General features: G+C 36.9%; 1 protein-coding gene across 1 annotated transcript in view; it reads left to right on the top strand.

Annotated features, from left to right (window-relative positions):
• LOC123871746 (galactan beta-1,4-galactosyltransferase GALS1-like) overlaps nucleotides 1-24,557 on the top strand; it is an 89,211-nt gene that overhangs the window by 8,845 nt on the left and 55,809 nt on the right. The window contains exon 2 of the mRNA XM_045915686.1: nucleotides 5,289-5,389. Coding sequence (XP_045771642.1) covers nucleotides 5,289-5,389 — 101 coding nt within the window. The remainder of the gene's footprint in view (nucleotides 1-5,288; nucleotides 5,390-24,557) is intronic.

The raw sequence follows: 24,557 nt of genomic DNA, 5'->3' as shown, positions 1-24,557 counted from the left end.
AAAAAACACCTAGTATTATTAGTTTCAGTTCCTTATTATCCTAAGTTAATCTCCGCCAGTATGAGATTAATGGTAATAGGTAAGTGTCACCGCCCGCATAAATGAGGATCATGACGCAGAGAGATTTTCATATCCTTCTTGACTGTTATCACTATATTATTATCAGGGGGCACGGCAGTGCCCCCGCCAAGACGAGCCAAACGGCGGCCGGGGCGCTACGTACCTTTTTCTCGAAGTGTTTCGCCGTATTTTCGACCCGTCATAACTTCGGTCTGGATGACGCTAGAAAGCTGAAATTTTCAGTATAAGGTGTCCTCAGCAAATTTACTAAATATACTAAATATCAAATATCTAGCTTTTATGGTTACAGATTTATTGATACCTAAAATACGCCGATTTCGTCCCTCACTGATGATCATCAAAACCTCTACTCAAAACCTCTAAGGTACTTCCCGAAGTCCTAGAAGACTGAAATTTGGTATGTAGACTAGAAATTGACTACAAACTACAGGAAAATTAAGAAATTGGAAATGCCCCCCCCTCTACGCCTCTTACGGGTGAAGCAAATCTGTAAAATCTGTCGCTAGAAAGCTGATATTTTCAGGATAAGATGTCCTGGGCAGATTTATTAAACGCATTGAGTATCAATTGTCTAGCTTTTATAGTTTCAGATTTATTGACAGTCAAAACTTCTAGTCTGTAATTCTAGGGTACTTCCCGAAGTCCTAGAAGACTGAAATTTGGTGTGTACACTAGAAATTGCATACAAACTACAGGAAAATTAAGAAATTTAAAAATTTCCCCCTCCACTCCCACGTATGGGGGAAGCAAATTATTTGTAAAGTCTATCGCTAGAATGCTGATATTTTCAGGATAATATGTCCTTGACAGACTTATCAAACGTGCCAAGTATCAATTGTCTACCTGTTATGGTTTCAGATTTATTGCCATTCAAAACCCCTCTAGTCAAAAGTTCTAAAATACTTCCCTAAGTCCTAGAAGACTGAAATTTGGTATGTAGGCTAGGGATTTCATTAAAACAACAGGAAAATAAACTTTTCCCAGTCTGTACATTTAAAAAATGTGTTTCCTGAAGTCCTAAAAGACTGAAATTTGATATATCTGCTTTAAAATTGAGTTGCAAGATTCCACCCAAACAAACATAGTTACATACATTGCAAGAATAAAAGCTTTTAAAAAAAGAGGTAACGATAGAGAGCGGGCCATGAAAATGATGTAGGTACCTACAAAAAATAGATCCAAAAAAAAAAATCTAGGGCACCTGCCAAAAAGAAATGAAATCCCACCAAAAACATTTCATGTAAAATGTTGCCAAGACTCACAAGTTCATAATGCTTTCACTGTTAAAAAGTGATGAGATCTCTAGTAGAGCCAAGCCCCTAGCTGAGCTTAGAATTGCGCTGCCCATGGGACCTATCCCAAGTCCAAAGTATATAGCTCTTAAATGCTCTTGAGTATATCACATTTATAACAATAAAGAACAAATAACTCTACTTACAAGCTCTGATTTTACAAACCCTAAATCTTGATTAAAAAAGTACGGCTTGGCCGTTTAATGTTCGTGAAAGCATTACATGGCATAACATATTATATTAAGGTCATAAGGAATAGTTTGTTCGACAATTACTAATTTTTATTATACTTCATGATTGTCGCACAAGCTATTCCGGGCTTAAATGTCATATCAGATAAAAGTACCACGAACATTAAACGGCCAAGCCGTCCTTTTTTAACCAAGATTTAGGGTTTGTAAAATCAGAGCTTGTAAGTAGAGTTATTTGTTCTTTATTGTTATAAATGTGATATACTCAAGAGCATTTAAGAGCTATATACTTTGGACTTGGGATAGGTCCCATGGGCAGCGCAATTCTAAGCTCAGCTAGGGGCTTGGCTCTACTAGAGATCTCATCACTTTTTAACAGTGAAAGCATTATGAACTTGTGAGTCTTGGCAACATTTTACATGAAATGTTTTTGGTGGGATTTTAATTAATTGATTATTTATATGATTTTATTACCTAAACGAGCGGTAAAAATATACCTACTTCGCAAAACTACAAGTGTACCTAAATTAAAAATTTCTAACACTCCCGACAAGTGAAGGTTACAGTAACTAGAAAAGAGCTGATAATTTTCAAACGGCTGAACCGATTTTCTTGGATTATAGCTAAGAACACTCTCGATCATGCCACCTTTCAAACAAAAAAACTAAATTAAGATCGGTTCATTAGTTTAGGAGCTACGATGCCACAGACAGATACACAGAATATAGATACACACGTCAAACTTATAAAACCCCTTTTTTTTTGGGTCGGGGGTTAAAAATAGTTATTGAACGTAAAAAAGTATTATCTTTGTGTCTTTAATTTTTCACAACGGATATTTTATTTGGAAGCTCCATCCTTAATATTAGAAGAATGAGAGTAGTTTGTTTTTATTAGTTCAGCCTGCCATATGCTGCCCTTCGTGTCACAAACTAATGTTATCGTTTCAGAAGGGAAAGGTTTTAATATTATAGAATTTTTAACGACCGTTTAGAATTTAGATACACAACCGTCGCCAAGGACGCAAAATTTCAATTATCGTATCTTAAATGCAACCAGCGTTGATAATTTTTTTTTAACCTGAGTTATACGTAGGTACGGTACGTTTATATGCATACGTGCATTCGTGCCTGAGTCTATATTGTGATGTTCACAAAAAATCACACACTATGCATGTCACTACGAATGTATATATAAGCTCCACTAGCACAATGTTAAAAAGTTCCCTTATTTACCGACCTATTTTATGTGTTGGTTAAAAAAACAGTGCTTTATAAAATAAATAGCCAGCTATTTGTGCCCGACAATACAAAAGCGTCCACTTGTGACGGTAGTTTATAAAACTCCCGGTTGATGGCTGGTTAACGTCACTCGCAGAATTTCAATTTAGAGCCGTGGGCCTCCACACTTTCATTTTCTCGTTTTACTGCAGAATGGCTGATAAGAATGGTCTAATTTACACGAATACGGAAGAGTTAAAAGTTTAGCAGTAGGTAGGTAAATAAGTAATTATTGCACGTGGAGTTTAGGAGGGTGTGGCCTGGTTTTGACAACGCATATCAATCAATTGCGATTGTTAAGCAATGTCGATCCAAGTCGGTACTGGATGGGTGACCGACTTTGACCATTTCGTTCCCTCCGTGCCTTGGAGACCACGTTAAGCGTCGGTCTCAGTTATTATAAGTAACATCTGATAATAACTGTACTTAAATAATTAACTTAAGAGTCGAAATCTCGTTCTGTTAGTTGAGTTGTATGCCAAAGGATCTAGGAACCCTCCCCATTCTTATCCCAAGAGAACTCCTACCATAATGATTAATGGAAAGGGGTCACAACCCTCAGCAATGGGAATACCGTCTACGACTATAAAGAGAAAAATATTGCATGTGTTTTTTGTGAGTTTTTCGATTCCCTCATAAATTGTCTTTAGTTTCGCCGTACCTAAGTAGTTTATAAGATTAACAAATCCAATATAATATGGCGGATATGAAAAAATCTACTATACGCACATCAGCAAAAGAATGTATCAATGAATCGAAAGATCAAGTTTCATCTTTGGTATTAAAGTATTTAATTTATGCAGAGTGATTATTTTGGGTGCGGTCATTCTGTACCTACTAATTATAGTAGATGGAAATGTGAATCGTCTGTCTGTGGTAATATTTTTAAGCGAAATGTAGTCGTGTTTTGGTTTTTTTCGACTTTATCTTGTTCGTTTTACTGCAGAATGCCTAATAAGAAACGTCTATTTTTTCACCTCTATTTTTAGCTGCACGCTGAAATTAGAACGCTGGGATGTCCGATGTCTATGCAGTTTGTTTTTATGCACGTTATGCTTTCCAGCATTTAGGAGCTTTTCCAAATATTTTACAAAGGTAAAACTTCGGAATTCCAACCTAACTTGCTTAATGCTGTAATTTCTGTTTTTTGGAATTTATAATATTTTTAAAGTGAAATATAAATTCTTTTTATTAATTTTTGCTAAGAAGATACTTGTCGGAGTTCAAAATAGCCTAAACCTTAATTCAAAATAATAGTGCGCATAATATTAGAAACTTTTAAGAGGAGTGTTTTTTGAGGGATCTACATACTATATCTACATTCAAACGGAGTTGGTATTGAGAATTTCCATATATTCCATGTAGAACTTTTCACCACACCCGGCGCCCATCCTTTTAGTAGATAGGTAGCTTGCATCCGGGAGACGGATATAGGCTACTTTTTAGTCCGGAAAATCAAAGGGTTCCTACATTGTTTTTAAAAAAACCTAAATTCACGCGGATAACGTCGCGGACATTTATTATTATAATAATTAATATTTATTATTATAATATTTGTTTCTAAAACGTATATCTTTTCATTGAGTTTTATTACTGATTAATATTCAAATGAGAACCAAAAGTTCGTACGCAGAGCGCGTTGAAGAGCGCGTTACGAAATTTCTTTAAAATAGCAAAGCTCAAACTTAGTCTTTGTTTTTATTTGTTACTTTCAAGAAAAGCTGTGCCGAGCTTAAATATTGAGGATAATTTTTCAGTAAACCGCAACACGGAAAAGCCATTAAGTAATTTGTTAAAGCCAGGGTTATTTGCTTGTCCACTGTTTAAAGCGTGGTAAAAATTTTGTATTTTTCCGGTCAAAAGTTTATTTAAAAATAAATTGGCTTGGCTTGTCATTGTCCTAATTGCTACTGTTGACCCTGTAAAAAAACACCTCTGTTATTGCTGCAAAAGCTTTTTTTATTGCTAAACAGCCACTGTCCGCGGCTACGCCTCCGTGGATTCAAAAAATCCAGTGTTATTCCTTGTCTACTTTATAAAAGTCTCTGTGCAGGGTTTTAGATTTTTAATTTAAATTTCCATCGATGAACCAATTAGTGAGTAAGAACTTTTTTAAATTAATGGGTTATTCTATTTAGTTTTTAAACCTATTTATATTAATAAAAAAGAAAACACTGAATGATTATATCAACGTGCAGCTCAAATCGATGTTGTACTCTTCTGTGGTTCTTGGTTCTTTATGAAGTAAAAAGGCACACTAAGAAAGGATTTTGACTGACTGACATAGTAACTATAAATGTACTGTACAACTTGGACCCCCACTAAAATAAAGGTCCTATTTCTTATGTTGGGAGAAAAAACTATACTACGAATTAAAGTCCTACCCGCTACAACAGCGGAGACCAATTCTTAGTCTAAGGTGCTATGTGTATTTTGTTTTGCAGGGCTGGGAAGGTCGGACGGAGACTGGAGGCGAAGGCGCGGAGCCTCCGCCCCCGGCGCACGCGCCTCTCGATGCCGTGTGGCAGCCTGTGGCAGGCACTAGGTGAGTCTATTATCTATAGACCTAGGTTTCCAAATTATCTGCTTTTGGGGAAAGTTAACTTTCAAAGAACCAAATAGGCACAAGGAACCAAAAGCATAATTCGCTGAAACCAACAAATTTGTATGGCGCAAAATCAGCACGTGGTATGCTCCACCCGCCCTCCCACTTCTAATCATGCAGGAAAAGCCAGCCACAAAGCAAGCAACACTACACAAATCCCCCAAAACACACTCAACGCATTTTTCCCTCCGCTTTCAATATGGGTACATTCAAGTCAAGAATAAATAGGCATCTACTAGGCCAACGCGCTCCATTACTTGCCGGCAGGTCGATTGCAACCAAGCGCTAGTCTTTACCATACTAATATTATAAATGCGAAAGTGCGTCTGTCTATCTGCCTGTCTGTCACGCGAGCGAAGCCGTGGGTAACAGCTAGTTAAAAATAATTTAATTATTTAGGTTCCTTATAATTTACAGCGATTTACTAATTTTTTGCGCGACAATCCTCAATGCTGAAGGTCATGACCGCTTTTATTTAATCATATCCCGCATATTATTGTCAAGCTTCATTTACGCCAGAGCTATGGAGTGTAGCGTTGCGGAATGTTACAGGCCCGCATGGTACAATCGTTTAAAATGTGAGCAAGACTCGTTAGACTGAATGTCGTAAGTACCATGATATTCAAATTCTGCAGCATGATGCCTCGGCATAAAATAGTCGAATGCTGTGTAAGGCGCACTCGGTCTGCGCTGACCCTTAGTTTGTTTTAGAGCTTGTGTACAACCCAATGCGCACTATTGCTACTAAATATTCCACGAAATGTGTATTCACCCAATACGGCAGGAAGACACGCGAGAAGTGCCTTTTAATTTGTTACAAAAAATGTGAGTGACGTTAACATCATCGGGTGAACCATGAAAGCACTTCTTCTGACGTCATTTGCATTTTCATCTGTCACATTTCAGTTTATTTTACATCTAACGTATGCCTTTGACGGCTCTTACACCTCCTTCATGTCTTGTGGGTTGTCTTTTTGTATGCTATCATCTTAAATAACTTAATCGAGAACAGTTATAATAAAAACAAATAAACCGAAGCAAAGATAAAGAGCAAAAATGAAAGTTACGAAAGTTATTTTTATTAAACGCATCCAGTAAATCGGGATGCGCTAGGTTTTGCCATAAACCGTCGACAAACTGTTTTGGCGCAAAGCCAGCGATTCCACGCTGTCTTCTCTACTCGCCTTCTGCTTATTTTCGAAATTCGCTTAAAATATAGAGCTGTTCGGGGTTATGAGTCGGGCACGGGCTTAGGTGAGCGAAACAAAGCTTTGTTAGGAATATATCACTCCTTTAACAATGGAGTGACCTCAAATAATATGAATTTAGAATCTGAGCACTATACACAATAGCATTTTACTTTAAAATTATTGTGTATTAACTGATGCTCGCGACTTCGTCCGGGTTTCTAAATATCCGGTAGGAACTCTTTGGTTTTTGGGATAGAAAGTAGCCTAGTCTAGTGACTATCCAGGTCTTTAACAGCTATACCCATGCAAGAAATCCCTTCGATCCATTGCTCTGTTGTGACGTGATTGAAGGACCATCAATTGCACAAGAAACAATACTTTTTAATTTTTAACCCCCGACCCAAAAAGAGGGGTGTTATAAGTTTGACGTGTGTATCTGTGTATCTGTCTGTGGCATCGTAGCGCCTAAACGAATGAACCGATTTTAATTTAGTTTTTTTTGTTTGGAAGGTGGCTTGATCGAGTGTTCTTAGCTATAATCCAAAAAAATTGGTTCAGCCGTTTAAATGTTATCAGCTCTTTTCTAGGTTCTTGTGACCTTCACTTGTCGGGGGTGTTATAAATTTTTAATTTACACTTGTATATTTTAATGTTACAGTGGCATAGAAATACACATTTAGTAAAAAAATCAACTCTTCCTATTACGGTTTACGAGTTACAGCCGGTTTACAGACAGATAGACGGACTAAGGGAGGGACGGATAGACAGCGGAGGCTTAGGAATAGGGTTCCGTTGGCACCTTTCGGGCACAGAACCCCAAAAGTAGAACATCAAGTAAAAGATTTATGCAACTGACTCCTGGAACTGGAAGAAATACGCCTGAATGCGAATGAAAAACGAACTAAACGGAGTTTTTCTTTAAGCGTTTCCTTATAAGTAACTGCTATTTAAAAATAACTAGGCGTCCTCATTACCGGGACGTTTAAAATTTCATAAAGGCGGCAGACTAACATGGACTAATGACAAAAGCCTCTTTCGCGCCGCGTTTTGCTTTAAGTTTTTTCTTTTGACTCTCCAACTGTTTACCGCATTTGAATTCCTTGAGTATTTTGTGTTATTCTGGTTAGTATCAAAACGTTTTAGCCTAATTATTAGGCCAGGGTAAAACAAGCGGAAATTCGCGCGGGAATTCCGTTACTATTTGACATACTGAAATATTAGGGGAAATCTATAAGGTTCTACGCGTTTCCCCGCTCGGGAACGCCGAATTCCATTTTTTCCCTGAACTAAAACTTATCAGTTATCGCCCACCAGCGAAGTTATGTTGCGGCTGTAGCTAGTCTACGATCACCTTTATAATAATTACTATCGAGACTTCTTGTTACGTATGTAGTCTGTGTTATCAAACACCTTACCTACTGTGTTTTTAACTAAATTAATTTTTATGTCTTCTTCTGCGTCGATTAAGGTCTGAAAAATCACATAGAAATTCTGTGATTTTCTGGGATAAACAGTAGCCTATGTCCATCTCTGTGTGCAAGCTATCTCTGTAACCAATGGGCCGTGAAAAGATAGGGGATATACATACATACAGACAGACAGCTGATATTATACTTTCGTAGTTATATTAGGATGGATTTGACGCTCTACAGAAAGAAGGTCAGCCCCATCGTTCTCGGAGCTAAAATTAGAAGCTTATTTACCAAGCTTTGACATTTTTTTTATAACAATTTGCTCACTACAATCTTCTGGTATCCCAATTAAATTGCGAAAAATGATTTGAATTTTCTCTCATAACATTTCCTTTTGCAAAAATAATTGGGCGCGATTCTATTGAAAAAGCAACAACGTTTATCTCATTGGCGAGATATTTTAAATTTCATAAAAGCGGTGGTTAGTAAATGGCGATAAAACCTCTTTTTTCATTTCCCTTTCTGCTTTAAGTTTCCTTTTACAATTTGCTAACAGCTTCCTGCGTTTGTATTCTGGTTGAAGTGTATTTACTTAACGTCTCTTTTATTTGAAACTGAACTAGGTATTGGAAATGCACTTAGTACTCTTGAACTCAATTATTCATTGTTAAAAAGCTTAAGAGCAGACTGTAATATAAATTTGCATTTATTTTATTATCGAAGCATGGACTTGACCTATTTATTCCTTCAAGTATCGAAGTCAAACTACAAGTAAGCCCATTCGCATATCATGGGATATCGTGGTAGATTGAGTACAATCTATTAGATTCGAGTATCATAACTTAGCAATGGAAGGAATGGAACCTGCCAAAAGACGTGCTAAAAAGAATTTTTGATCGAATTATTGAAAAATTGTGATTTTTTGCGTGAATAGTAAAACTTAAAAGTATGTATCAAAAACATCTTACTGACAGACAAGTCCTTATTAAACTTGTAAAAGTTTATTTGAATAAAATCTATTCTATCTATTCTATTCTAAAGGTGTGAATATATTGTATAGACGTGCCGTATTCATAAGTTTTCTTTGTAAATCAATTTTCATATTTATTCCCAATGTTAACAAATGACAGAAAAGCTCTGGGAATAGTGAACAGGACGCAAATGCAGGAAGCAGTTAGCAAATTGAAAAAGAAAACTTAAAGCGAAAGCGGCGTGAAAAAGAGCTTTTTTCGCCATTACTCCTTGTTAGGTTGCTTTTATGAAATTTTATACCTCCCTGTAAAGCGATAAACGTTCGTTTTTCAAGTCAACAAGCAGCTGGTTATTTAAATTACGGCTTTTTAATTAGGTAGAAGTATTTCAATTTATTTTATCGTGTAATTTGTACTTGTAATGCATACATTTTGAGTAACAGGTTAAATTTCGGTATAAAAAATCGATACCTATGCGGTGTATTTGAATATGCATACGAGTTCTGATATTATCATTTAGAAAATTTCACGAGGAACGATAATATTAAATAATAGTTTTTGACCGCATCTTCGTCCGCGTGATACAATAATAAATTATAGCATATAAGTACCTACTTACTACTGTGCGATAAAGTACTTAGCTAGTTACATCAGTAAAATAATCATTAGTTTCGTAGATTACCCTTAGAAAGATATTAAGTGTAGATTTTAACATAACACATTCATACATATATATTATGTCTATGGTGTGGGTAAGCACAAACGGTGCGAAGACGGGCGGGTGGGTTAGCTACTTAGCTTAGGTAGTAGGCGATATTTTGATATATTATAGTCAATATACCATATTATGGTAATACCATGTAATACGCTGTCCATATTGCGTTTTTCCATAGTAGGATTTTTAAAGCGTTAGGTATAGGTAACACCAATAGAATTATATACCAAAGTAGGTAGATTTTACGATATCAATAGATTGTAAGTGAGTTCTTTGAAAGTTATTGAAGCGAATATCGAAGTGTTTCGCAAATAAAAGCAATTCGCAAATAAAAATTCGGCCGAATTCTCAGTTCTCACATTGGATCATGAAATCCGTTCTGAATGATTGACGTAACAATGGTTCATTCAGGAATATTTACAATACATAGTAGATACTACATTGTGGTTCAATAAAGAAAATGAGTCACAGTCGGTTATTGTAATAAAACATCAATAGAATTTAATTCATTATGACTAAAATCAATATATTATTAAGTAAGTAGCTTGATTTCTATGTTTTCAAACTAACTTAACTAGCGAGCCTTATATTACGTAAGTACCTGGTCTGGTCTGGTGAAAGGTTTCGGCCGTGGCTAGTTACCACCCTACTGGCAAAGCCGTGCCGCCAAGCGATTTAGTGCAGAAACCAAAGCAGTATGAGTTTACGAAAACTGCCATATCTCTTTCAGGTTGACCCGCTTCCATCTTAGACTGCATCATCACTTACCACCATAGGTGAAATTGCAGTCAAGGGCTAACTTGTATGTATGTGAATAATTAAAAAAACCTTGATGTTGATGACTGAGAACCAACGGTTATCTGATTTATCAACTTTATGTACTTACTAGGTTATGCCCGCGACGTCGTCCGCGTGGACGACACAAATTTCGAACCTCTATTTTATCCCCTTAAAGTGCCCGTGCACTTGAACTGAACTGCAACTGAACCACGCGTCGCGGCAGCGCCTAGCACGATATTCTCTCCAGCCGCGACGCGCGGCAGTGACGCGCTACGCGGTACGCGCGTCGCGGCTGGAGAGAATATCGTGCGGGGCGCTGCCGCGACGCGCAGTTCAGCTGTAGTTCAGTTCGAGTGCGTGGGCAAATTTAGAGATTAAATTTTTATGAATCCTTTCTTATGTGATATCTACGTTATAATAGCTATCTGCATGCCTTTCAGCCCGATCCGTCTATAGTAGTTGGAGCTGTGCGTTGATAGTTATCGTTATCAGTCGGTCAGTCATTCAGATTACCATTTGTATATTTCGATTTTGGTGAACAATGGTTCACCAAATGTTCGGTTTGGTGGTGGATAATTTATGGTGAACAGTACTATTTTCGCGTTCTTGATTATCAATTTTGAAAAGGCATGATTTAAAATTTTAATTTAGGAATGTAGGTAGTTGGAAATTATTCAGTTAGGTAAAAATAAACTGGATTGGACATGGAAAATGAAATGCAATAAAAATATATTCTGCTTTAAAATATGCTAGAAAGTGGAATAATATCTACATAATATTGTTTTTCACTAGCTGATGCCTGCAACTTCATCCGCGTGGATTTGGAAGTTTAAAAATTTCGGGATTTTCCGGGATAAAAAGTAACCTAGGTCACTCTCCACTTTTAACAATATTCTATAAAAAATCACGTATATCCGTTTCGGCATGATTGAAGGAAAAATTAGCAAACTAACAATCAAACACATTTTCGCATTTATGGGATTGTTATTCGTAGATAAGGTAGGTACTGATATTCTAAGGATATGAATTAATTCAGACCCCTCTGAGGTTTCTGATTATGCCTTGGCACGTAGATATCCTCTGGAACCCTCAAAAACTTTTTGAAACAAAAATTCAACAAGCTGTAGGTATCTTGGGTTCTCAAGTGGATCGATTTTGATCAAAGTCGTTGTATGATAACCTCTTCTTCTGATTCTAAGGTTGAGTTCTATGTATAGAGCACACTATGTATTTGTTCAGACTTAAGACATTGTTAAAGCAAGTCACCGTTATAAGAATAGGCTAGGATTATGTAGTACATAATCCTAGTAAGTAGGTATCGCCGCACAATTTTGTTTCGTTTTAACGGAAACTTAAGTCTGGGCAAAGTAAGGTCTATAGATCTTAGCTAATAAATAGGAATGTTTTCAAACTGCACAAGTTTCATCTCAATAGGTTCAGTGATTTTTGTCTGTCAAATAAATTGACAGACATCCTATTCGTCTTATAAGAGAATATTATTTTAGTTTTTGTATGGATATTGGATATGGAACAGGTTTTCGAATCTGAATACAAAATGTCTTATTTTTATTTAATTCATGAATTTTATTCATGACGACCCTTTCCGAATTGAGGTTTTCTGTTTATGCATCAGGGCGATCGTTGAAACACCAACCACACTCTACGACCTTTTGTTTCATTATGAAAGCTGAAATAATAAAGCCTGATATCTTTCAAACAAATTTAAAAACCTTTATAGCTCAATGGTTATCGCAGCGGACTGAAATCCGAAAGGTCGTCGGTTCAAACCCCACCCATTGTTGTACTACCTCTCGTAGCAGTTTTACGCTTGGAAAGGAAAGGGGAATAGGGAAATATTAGATGTACTAAACATTACTAATATTCTTAAAAAAAACACATCAGGCGTCCTTTATTAAAACCAGGCATCAGTTAAATTATAGCCAAAGATATTAGGCAAAGCTCATTCTATTTTAAAAAGTGAAGCCAAAATCGTACGCTTGAGTGTTATAGGTATGAGGGTGGTCCAATTTAGTGAGTGGTCCAATATACCCTACTTTCCCCTATGCGTAACGAATAACGACACAGACTACATAGATTTCTATGTGTTTTTTCTGTATATAAGTATTTGTGGTGTAGGTACAAGTAAAATATATTCATTCATTCAGTCATTAATTAATTCATTAATTCATTCATGAGAACCACTATAAGTATCGTAGTATCGCGAGAGGCACTCAAAAAGTCCGAAAACTGAATTATTTCATGAATTACTTATGTGTACGATAACGGGCACTCAGAAAATTGTCACGGGACTTCCCAACATTTTGGAATTAAGTTACGAGGCCATTTCCAGAATTCAAATGATACAAATTGAATGCAATGTGGAATTGCTATTTTGTCTTTAAATTGGGTTACCTTATGTGAATTTACTAACGTATCTATAAATTTTAGGGTTATGAATATGCATGGGTAGTTAAAATATGACCGGCAGCCTCAATGCCTGGATTTAGGTCTTTAATAATCCCGCGGGAACTCTTTGATTTTAGGCCTAAAAGTAGCCTGTCACTCTTCATGTCCTAACTATTATACCTACCTACCCATACAAAAACTTACGTTGGTCCGTTGCTCCAAAGAAATAAAGAAAGGAATCCGTTGTAATTGAAGGACACACTAACAAAGCAATAAACCCAAACAAAAACACGTTGGCATTTATAATATGGGTATAATATGACTAATGATAACACGCCAATATTTTTGCATGTGCTGTGAAAGAATAAGAATAAGACTCACAGCCTGTGAGTCTATTCTTTTCCAGACCATAGCGGCTATTTTGATCGCTGCGCTGCGCTGCTGATCATATTTTAACGTGCCCGCCCGCGTTTCGACCCTTTTCTAATGCTGATCAATGATCATTGACCATAGGTATAACATGACCGTAGTCGAGTCAGCTTGCGTTCTATGCGCAACTCATCGTCTGCAAACAGTCATACAGTACGTGTGATATATTTTGTCGCTGTATATATTTTGTCGCTGTGGTGTGTGGCATGCCTGAAAGGACCCTTAAGTAGCTCGCCGAGAAAGAAAGAACTTACCTGATTATGCATTGAAGCGTAGTCTCTGAGACACCTTCTAACTTCAAAGGCCTTTGATGATGTCATGTTCTGAAGATACTCCCAAGGTGGTTGTTTGTTGTGTTTTACGATTCTGTATTAGCGACAGTGAAAAGGATGAATGATTACTGAAAATAGTAAAGACAACAAGTAGGTACAAGAGACAAGGTAGGTTAGTGCATGTATCAATTTAAAATGAAAATATCTCAAAAAGCTCTAAACGAATTTTATTCAAGTTTTCACGAGAAGCTTGTATGAAACTTGAATAAAATCCGTTTTAACGGATTTCTTTAAAAGCATCTTGTTTTGTATCTACCTATATCACAGTACCGTCATGCCAAAATATATCGAGAACATTTTTCAGGCTTATTTGGTGACTAGCTGATACCCGCGACTTCGTTCGCGTGGATGTAGGTTTTTAAAATTTCCGTGGGAACTCTTTGATTTTCCGGGATAAAAAGTAGCCTATGTGCTAATCCAGGGTATAACCTATCTCCATTCTCAGCCCAATCCGTCCAGTAGTTTTTGCGTGAAGGAGTAACAAACATACACACACACACACACACACACACACACACACACACACACACACACACACATACAAACTTTCTCCTTTATAATATTAGTGTGATTGCTTGTGATTATTAACTAAATAATTGTAAAATTCAGTAAGGGTTTTTGCTTCAGAGCTTTGAGCTTTGAACATAAGTTTATGTAATATTTTATGATTTTCTCATACAACTTATCTTTTATGATTTTCACATAACTTATCTTTTGGATTGGTACATTTTGGCAAAACTGGGTCTGTGCATTGTTGTTAGCACTATTAGTATTCTGTCCCATTCAACCTCCCATTATTTTACTTAAGCCACACACACAAATGATTTTTGAAATAATTATGTTGTTAGGCCTCAGGAAACTAACGATAAATTATGTAAGTATTTTTGGATTCTTTGTTTTGTAGAAATTATTACCATGAACCATACTGTTGAATTATGATCTAGTTTCCACATCATAACCCAACAGGTAGGTATATTATGTCAGGTTCAGCAAGTTTAATCCCCCCGGTCGGTCGTATAATACGGTATCATAGTTTGCTGAGGTCAAACTATTCATACTCGTAGCATGAGTTTAATAGTTTTTGTTTAGCCGGGATTTCAGTTGCAGTCAGCTAAGCTAATTCTGCAGGTCAAAATGTGAATGTGCGCATTTTAAAAATAATTTTGGTAAGGATTTCTAGTATGAATGATTTAGTTTGCTCATGTATCTAATTAGACTTATAGTAGACACGAAAAAGTCCATTTGTTTCTTTGATAATTTTAACAGTTAGACTGCTAATTCGTTCTTGTTAGGACCTTGGAACTGATAGTGAAATCTTACCCTCTATTGTTATAATCAACCAATAGCCGGCTCACTACTGAGCACAAGTCTTCTCTCAGATGAGAATGGTTTAGTATTGCCTACCACACCGCTGCTGGCCAAGTTGGTATATTTCACTTACTTTCGAGAACATTATAATTTATAGCGAACTCTCAGACATGCAGGTTAACCCACGATGTTTTTCTTCCCCTTAAGGCAAAATGATACTTAATTGCTTAAAACGCACATAACTCAGAAAAAAGAGATGCGTGCCGAGGATCGAACCTCGGACCCTCGTGTAGGAGGCCGATGTCCTAACCACTGGGCCATCACTAATATTAAATGACGAGTAGGTTTATTTTCGAGGCGATAGAAAAGTTTAAAAAATTAATAAATACCACGTAGACAAAATCGAGGTCAACAGCTAGAAAATTAATAATTAATTATATCAGGGACGCGTGACCTAGTTGCAACAGGGTACTTATATGTATAACGTAATATACGGTATACCGCCAACGTTGGGTAAACAACGACTATCCAAATCCTAAGTTAATAATCATATAATAATACAATAGAGTCGAAATCCTGTACTTTTAAGCGCAACGCTCACAGACGGAGTGGAGGGTGCCGAGGCGCGGTTTCTTTTTTTTGTCAACTTGAACTCAGCTTCTTCTTTATAATTGTTAACCGATCGACATCCACTGCTCGAAATAGATCTCTTATAGGGACTTTCACACGCCACAGTCTTGCGCCGCCTGAATCCAGTGGTTCCCCGTGACTTGTTTGATGTCATCTATCTACCTAATGGGGGGTAGTAGTAGTGCCTGCCAACGCTGCCTTTGGATGTCAATGTATCAATTTTACGAACTATGTGCCATTTTACATTCGTAACCCGTTAGCTATGTCGGTTTCTGATTCTTCTACCGATCTTCTCATTCCTGATTTGATCACGTAGAGACACTCCAGGCATAGCTCTCTCCATCGCGGTAAAAAAAATTGCCCACTAAGTGACACTGAGCTTTCTTATGAGGCCCATAATTAGCGACCATATCTCAAATACATGTCATCATTGGCAACACGCACTGTATAAAGATTTTGGTCTTCAAGCATTGAGGAATTTGGATGAGAAGACATCTCGAACTAAGCTTATTAACTTTGAAACTGTTGTAATAAAACTCGTACAGCCGTTTATCAGTCATCACTCGGCGCATCACGTCTGTATCTACTCGTTGCCACTCGCCATGCTGCGCTACGAACCAACTCTACTCGCCACCACTCCCCACGCCTCTGCTCCACACGCTGCCACTCAGCGTGCTCTGTCTGCGTTGGCCCTTACTCGAGTCACATAATAATGCAAAGATAAATTCATTACCTTACCCTATGAAACAGATTCATCTGATTATATCCTGAGGCGTACAAACTAATATCATATTCCTCGCAAGCACCCTGAAACGCCTTTAATGATGTATCGCTCATGTTACGAAACATATCCCACGGGCTGTTTGAATTTCATCACACTCAGAATTCAAATTAGATGCATGTGGCACATGTCTCAAGTGTTCATGACAAATTAGGTTACCCGTAGGCACGCCTCTTGTTTTTACCCTACTATGGGAAGGTATAGAGTTTATTTATTATATGTTTTATTTGTTTGTTGGTTAATCATATCGGTTCCCTCGTAGTTGCTAAACTAATCAATAGATTTTGATACACGAGTATGAGGTCGTCTTTCGTTCCAAAACGAAACGCTAAGACGAAGACTCTCAGTCGAAGTCACTCATCAGCTATTGGGTTTGGCAATATGGTGGATATGATAAACAAAATAAACTTAGAGAATTTATCTTATTCTACATTTCATGCGGGAAATTATATTTTATTGCCATGAATTGTGAAATGTATGCATGCTTTACACCGAAGCAACAACGTGCTATAATGTAGCATGCTGCAGCAGTTTATTTGATAAAGAGCAATATCATGCTGTAACATTGGAATAAATAGGTATACGAATGTCCTAATTCCATAATTTTTTTTCATTCAGATACAAGTTAGCCCTTGACTGCAATCTCACCTGGTGATAAGTGAAATGACCATAGGATTCAAGGTGTTGCTCAGCCGCACGATTTTTGCAATAAAGTGCGTTCATGTGCGTTATTATACCTTATAACCATGTGACTCTATGGCATACCACAACGTCGCACTATGTTGTTCTGGCATAAATAAAGCTTTCTTGTCGTATGAAATTCTTATCAAACCCTTGCCACTATCACACTTCACACTAATATTATAAAGGCGAAAGTTTGTATGTGTGTGTGTGTGTATGTTACTCCTTCACGCAAAAACTACTAGACGGATTTGGCTGAAATTGAGAATGGAGATAGATAATATCCTGGATTAGCACATAGGCTACTTTTATCCCGGAAAATCAAAGAGTTCCCGCGGGATTTCAAAAAACCTAAATCCACGCGGGTGAAGTCGCGGGCATCGGCTATTTATAATTATAGAGTTAGGTATGTTTTCTGTGAAGTAGTTGGACGTAAATAAATCGCTATAGTCAACGTCCTCAGCCCGACGCGATTGCCTGTTGCTTCTATAATTGGATTTGAAGTGCCTGAATGTGGACTATGGGTAACGAATGAAAAATGGTGTAGCGAATTCCGTAATTTAATGGAATTCTTTATAATAAATTGTGCAATCAAATTGATTATGTTATGTTATGTTATGTTTAATGTTGATCCAATGGAAATAGGTTAACACCATAACGACTAACTTTCTCACTTGTTTATCATTGTTTACTACCTAGGTTTATAGAATCACACTATCACACTAATATTATAAAGGCGAAAGTTTGTGTGTATGTGTGTGTGTGTGTGTATGTTTGTTCACGCAAAAACCACTGGACGGATATGGCTGAAATTCGGAATGGAAATTTAGGATAGATTATACCCTGGATTAGCACATAGGCTACTTATTATCCCGGAAAATCAAAGCATTACCACGGGATTTTGAAAAATCTAAATCCACGAGGACGAAGTCGCGGCCGTCAGCTAGTTTTTGATATAATTTTGTTTAAAAAGTACCTAAAGTTAATAAATACTTAATGCAATTAAAATAGATCGTCGTAGTTTATACTGTCGGCATTGTTTCAGCTTTCCGGCGTGACATACCAGAATTTCTCGCTGATGTTATAGCAGTAGGTTTAATTTGTAATATTTAACTAGTCACAAAATATGACGTCCTTTTTATTTTAATGGGAGGAGTGTGTGGTGATGATTTTGTTAGGTGCATCAAGCAAAGTCACTGAATCAATTTTGATGTAACTTTCGCAGTTCAAAAGCATACAGCTACCTAATATTTCCAATACAAGTGAAATACCTACCCCTCTAACTTTGAACAAATTCAGTTCAATAGAACTCGAGATGTGTGCTGACATCACCTATTTGAAATTACCTACTTACTAGGTGGTTTTGGATAGAATTTATTCTTGGCACGGCAATGTGGGATTCAAGTTTCAACTCAATTCAAAAGTCCACGGACATACTACCTACCTACTTAGGTACAATCGTGAAAATGTATGGTTTGAAAAGTTTGCCCACCGGAGATTGAACTCTCATAGATTGTCTTTTATATTAGGTCCTACTAGCTTATGCCCGCGACTTCGTCCGCGTGGACTACATAAATTTCAAGGCCTTATTTTACCCCTTTAGGGGTTGAATTTTAAAAAAAACCTTTCTTAGTGGATGTCTACGTCTGCCAAGCAGCTTCTGTGAGTGGTTTGAGCTGTGCGTTGATAGATCAGTCAGTCAGTCAGTCAGCTTTTCAATTAATAATAATTATTATTTATTTATATTGAATCAAACTGTATTTCTAGCTAAGACGTCACAAAACACAATATAGGGGAAATTCCACCCTTTTCTTAGTTTGGACGCATTAATAAGTATAAGGTATACTTTGAAATACGCGTAGATATATCTTGCTATTCGCGTGTTTAATACCTGAATTTCAGCGGTGGTAAACGTTTAAAATTTAAGTTTACACTGTACAATAACTTATAAAAGGCTGTAATTTCAGCGAAAGCGCCTACACTAAATCGGGAGCCATTAAGTATTGCCATTAACCCGCCGACGAACTGTTTTGGCGAAAAGCCAGCGACCGTGCCAGCGGTACGGCGCGGTTGTCTTTGGGCACACTTGTCTTGTGATTATTTTCGAAATTCGCTCAAAATGTTACGACATAGTGGGAAAGTTTTAATGGCGTTCATGTTTCAGTCAAAAGTCAATAAATAGGTAAGTAAGTATTTTGTTTTAATTTTTGGTGTTTTGGTGCCATTGCAATTGTTATCACTACATCACACTACATCACTACCTACCCATATTCGTGGCGTGCGCTGCGTAAGCAAAAAGCGTTGGCATCAATTAGGACGTGCGAAACTGGGGCGGGACGTTATTATAATACTAGCTGATACCCGGGACTTCATCCACGTGGATTTAAGTTTTTAAATATCCTTTCAACTATCTCTATGCCAAAAATCAAGTCGATTGGTTGCTTAGTTAGGGAGTGAAGGAAGGAAAAATGTACAAACAAACAAACTTTCGCATTTATATTTATAGTTACAGTTTTATTACAAGTATCTATAGATTGTGTTAACATTGTGACGTGTTGTCAGCATTTTGGACTTTGTTTACCCGCCCTTGTTTTCCTGCTCTGTAAATGTACGTATTAGTGATAGTAGCTAAAAATAAGAGTGTCAAAAGTTCCATCAGTCCCCTGATAATGGCCACGGTGACAGGTTCTCAAAGACAAAGGGAATTGGAGTGACGGGTTGAGAGGTATTGTTGAGACTCTCGGCTCTAGAGCCCTTGTCTACCTACTGCTTGAGTGAGTCTTTATTAGGAACTTATGTATCATCAATGTGTATCTGTGTCATCAATATGATAATATTTAGTACATATTACATACTATCTAACTTATCTTAGTTTTAGTTTCTAAGCATTATTATTATGAAGGAAAAGAACAGATAATTCGATTTCATATGATCTGTTGCGAGGAGGCTATCTTAAAAAAAAATGTATGAAATATGGGTGTTTTACCGGTTCTTATTTCAGTCTCCCTCCGAGACTAACGAACGGTTAATGAATACCTTCAGTGTTAAGATATCGTGAACTGGATAATTAGATGTTATCCAGTTAGTTAGATAGTAATCGAACTCTTGATTTGATAGTGATGTTTTAGATTAAATCTCTCGATAAAACCTCTACGCGTTGCATTGTGACCTGTGTCCTCGGGCATGTTTTGCGAGGACATTCTAATTAATTATTCTTTAAAAATATTTTACTAATAACTGCTTTTCTGAGTGATGCTTACATTACCAACAAAAGTAAGATTTCATCTAAGTCGGAATATAACTTAGTAAGGTACTTAAATTTATTTACACATCATTTGTTGGGATATTTGGTATTGTGAGCTAACTGCTAACACGTGCGTTCAGGTTATTCGACGCTATGGCTATTTTTTTAGAATCCCACTGAACAACATGTAAATAATATATTATGTACATTCATAGCCTAATGATTAGTAGGTATGACGTAGTTTGAGATATTGTAGGCTCGTCGGCGTACTCAATATTTCACCACGTAGCGTCTCGAAGTCCCCCGCCTTGAATATTTCAATGCTACCTGCATATGACTCGTACGATGGAATATCGTCACCGCTACGGAAAAGCTCACATACATGCATGTTTTATTATTGTGAGACTATGCAGCAGCTTTGTATGATATCGTGACGAATGGATCTTTAAGACATGATTCCACAGTTTTTTTTTCACGTTTCAAAGGCGTAGCTAAGCTTAATAGTGAGATGGTATGTAAATTGAGTTTAAAACCCTACTAAGTATTAGCTCAGCTTAATTATTAAGGTAGTAAAAGGTAGAAGGTGCCTCTGCCTACGTCTGGACTCGAAACTAAACCTAAAGCGCTAAAGCGCCGAATATTTTAAATGCGATAATTTGTTCGTCTGTCTGTCCTTCTGCTATGTTTACACGGCCCATTTTGATATTTAGTAAAGAGAGAGCTTGCATCCTGGGAACTGAAATACGCTAGGTACTTTTGTTCCGGAAAATCAAAAAGTTACCGCGGGACTTTTAAAAACCTTAATGCACGGAAGGTTTCCGATAAAATAGTTTGATTGCTTTCATTATTTCTTTTTAGAGTAAAGTAGATGTGTTTATTTGCATAGCATTAAAATGTTGGCTGCTTTGTAGTCGCTTCAGAGTTTCGAGACTCGTCTCAAATATTTCAGGAGGACAACACCTGTATACAAATGGAATATTAGTGCCACTACGGAGAAACGCAATAAAGCTCGCGAACGTGTGTAAAATGTAGGTACTTAGGTACTTAGGTATTATTTTGGTGATGTTGTTAGACGATGCGGGAAACGCCTTGACAAACCTATTACATTCCATTCTAAACAGCCAAATCCTTCCAGTAGTTTTCGCGTAAAGAGTTACAAACACACAGACCAACATACACACACACATACACACAAACTTTCGCCTTTATAATACATATTAGTGTGAAGTGTGATTAGTGTGATAGTGTGAACTGTGATGTATGTTATTAGTACGGGCAGGCATGTTTGCATGTGTAAAAGAAAAATTTACCAGTTTGTTCAAATTGGATTGCTGGAATTTAATTTGAACATGTGAGAAATAAGCTAAAATTAGGGAGGAAGAGTTACGTGTTCCATAATGAACATTGCCGGGCCAAATTCTCGCGTTCATATTTTGTGAACTAATTTCGGCACTCGGAGATTGTAGGGTTAATTCTTTTAATTAAATAAGTAGGAACACAGGGATTAACTTTTAAACTCTCTGTAAAGCCGACAGAGCTGAAAGGTTTTGAACAAAATTTCTAATTATTTTAGAATAATCCGTAATCCTACTAGATGATACCAGCGACTTTATTTGGCTAGTTTTGGATTTTTAAGAATCCCAGGAAATTCTTTGATTTCCAAGATCAAAAGTAACCTATAAGCCTTATAGTATAAGGTAATATTTATAGTAAGCTTTCTCTGTGCCATGTCTTGTTAAAATCAATTCAGCGGCTGAGCCTAAAAAAGATAAAAGACACACAGATACAGAGTATAACAAATACTGTAGAAATTGATATAGCTTATTTTTATAGTTGTGAAATCGATTGTTGATATTATGTCCATCCGAAATTATACTTAAAAAGTAAAAATATTCTAAAATAAAATATTGTGCCAAATAGAAGAACCTAGTTATTCGTAAAATAGTTATAGCATTTTGCGCTCGTGAAAATTCAACTTTTCAACTTTTTGAGTTTCAACTTTTAAGTCCTGTCTTAAATATTTCAAAGCGATGCCAGTCATGCATTCCGCGATGGAATATTGCCACCATCTCCACAGAAAAGATCACGTACATGTTTTATTGTGACACGTCACTCGACATGAAGTCTTGCTGATCACGAAATATAAACTTAGCATACCTACCAGAAAACTGTATTTTTGTATATGCGTATGTACTGTAAGCTATTGGCAATAGGAGATGTCACTAGATGGATATAATTAAGGATTTGTAGATAAACCCTCTCATATTACTCAGGCTCCCTACCGACTTGACTCACAGGAGTCAGTCAGCGCTTGACTGCAATCTCACCTGGTGGTAAGTGATGATTCAGTCTAAGATGGAAGCAGGCTAACCTGAAAAAGCTATGGCAGTTTTCATTAAACCCATACTCCTTTGTTTTCTACACGGCATCGTACCAGAACGCTAAATCGCTTGGCGGTACGGCTTTGCCGGTACGGTGGTAACTAGCCACGGTCGAAGCCACCCACCAGACCAGAAATTTAGAAATTATATAATCCCAAACCCCTGCCGGGAATCGAACCCGGGACCTCCTATTAATAAGACCACAACGCTTACCACTGCGCCTGTGAGGCCGTGGCCATATTATGCGCGCTCCGGTCGCTACTAGGCTAGCGTTTCTCCATAAGTTAAATCAATTAACAAGTGTAAATTAAAAATTTATAACACCCCCAACAAATGAAGGTTAATAACTAGAAAAGAGCTGATAACTTTCAAACGGCTGAACCGATTTTCTTGGATTATAGCTAAGAACATTCTCGATCAAGCCACCTTTCAAACAAAAATAAAATAAAATCGGTTCATTAGTTAAGGAGCGATGATGCCACAGACAGATACACAGATACACACGTCAAACTTATAACACCCCTCTTTTTAGGTCGGGGGTCAAAAAGAATTGTGATCTCTTCGTTTACTCATTTAACAGAAGATTTCATCTAGTACGTGCACACTGAACTAGAAGTCTGGAATTTAATTTAAATTCACGAGCCACCCGCCGTAGTTAAGCGAGGGCGAAAAGTTTTCTTCTGTAATGAATATCGTTGGTTGAACTTTTCGAGGTCACATTTTCTGTAATTTAGTACTCGGAGCTCGTAAGGCTATACCTTACAAAGAGTTTTTGTTAATCAAACGTCTCCTGATGAAATTTGTTTGATGGTGGAATTTAAATGCGGATCAGTTGTCAGTTATTCGATCTAGCTGTCGAAAAATATTTATTTACCTACTTTACATATAGTTTTCGATACTATTCTGTGAGTAGACGCCTTTGATCTCGTGGTAACGACCACCTTTTAATTTTAAGACTATGGCTATTTGACAAATCGCAAAAACGCTGTACTTTGAAGTAAATTGTTTATTTTTCTAAAGCATTAACAGCTATTAAATACATGCAATTAAAAACTTCAGTTTGTGAAGATTATAAGGGCCTCTTTTAATTTAGTATACATTATCCCAATAAAAAAAAAAAACAAGTTGAAAACATTGCTGTTCGCAACTTGTTCTGTAAAAATTTTCTTTAACATCTTGATACTTTGAAGCCAACCTCCAGAAAATGATATGTTTAGGTTTAGCAATCAATTCGAACTGTTAGTTTTATACTAAATGTTTTTCATTTCTTAAATAATCTAAAACTAACCAAAAAACTTCCTGTGCTATTTATTTTCTTGCAGGCGCTCTATGGAATTCAGTGTCCACTGGACTGTCATGACGGGCGGACTGCGCGCGTCATTTCGTCGCAAAATATTATTTAAAATGAATTTAAGCTTATTATTTTTGAATGAAAGTTGTGTTTATAATCGTTGAAAAATAAAATAGGGATTTTTTCATTTCTAAATGAAGCCTGCTTATATACTAAAATTTATTCTAAAGTCACGGTTTTACCAGGTAAATACTCGGAGGTTGTCATAGATTATGATGACAGATAGTAAGTGTTCTAAATAGGTATTATACCTATGTTTTTTAGGAGATAGCGCGCCTCGTTCCGGGTGCCGTGTTCCGAAATGGATTTCGTAGTAGTGCAAGTTTGGTGCAAGCCCCACATGACGGAGGGGTATGCGTCAGGCATTTCCTGTGTACAAAAAAGACCTATATTTCGGATCCATTTTTCATCACTGACATCATGCACTATTCAAAGACTGGTCTTCAAGCATTGAGGAATTTTGGACGAGAGACATCTCGAAGGTTCCCGAAGGCTGC

Source organism: Maniola jurtina, chromosome 14 (genome assembly GCF_905333055.1).
Source record: "Maniola jurtina chromosome 14, ilManJurt1.1, whole genome shotgun sequence".
In the NCBI taxonomy this organism is placed as follows: domain Eukaryota; kingdom Metazoa; phylum Arthropoda; class Insecta; order Lepidoptera; family Nymphalidae; genus Maniola; species Maniola jurtina.
This window is presented reverse-complemented; position numbering and strand designations above follow the sequence as displayed.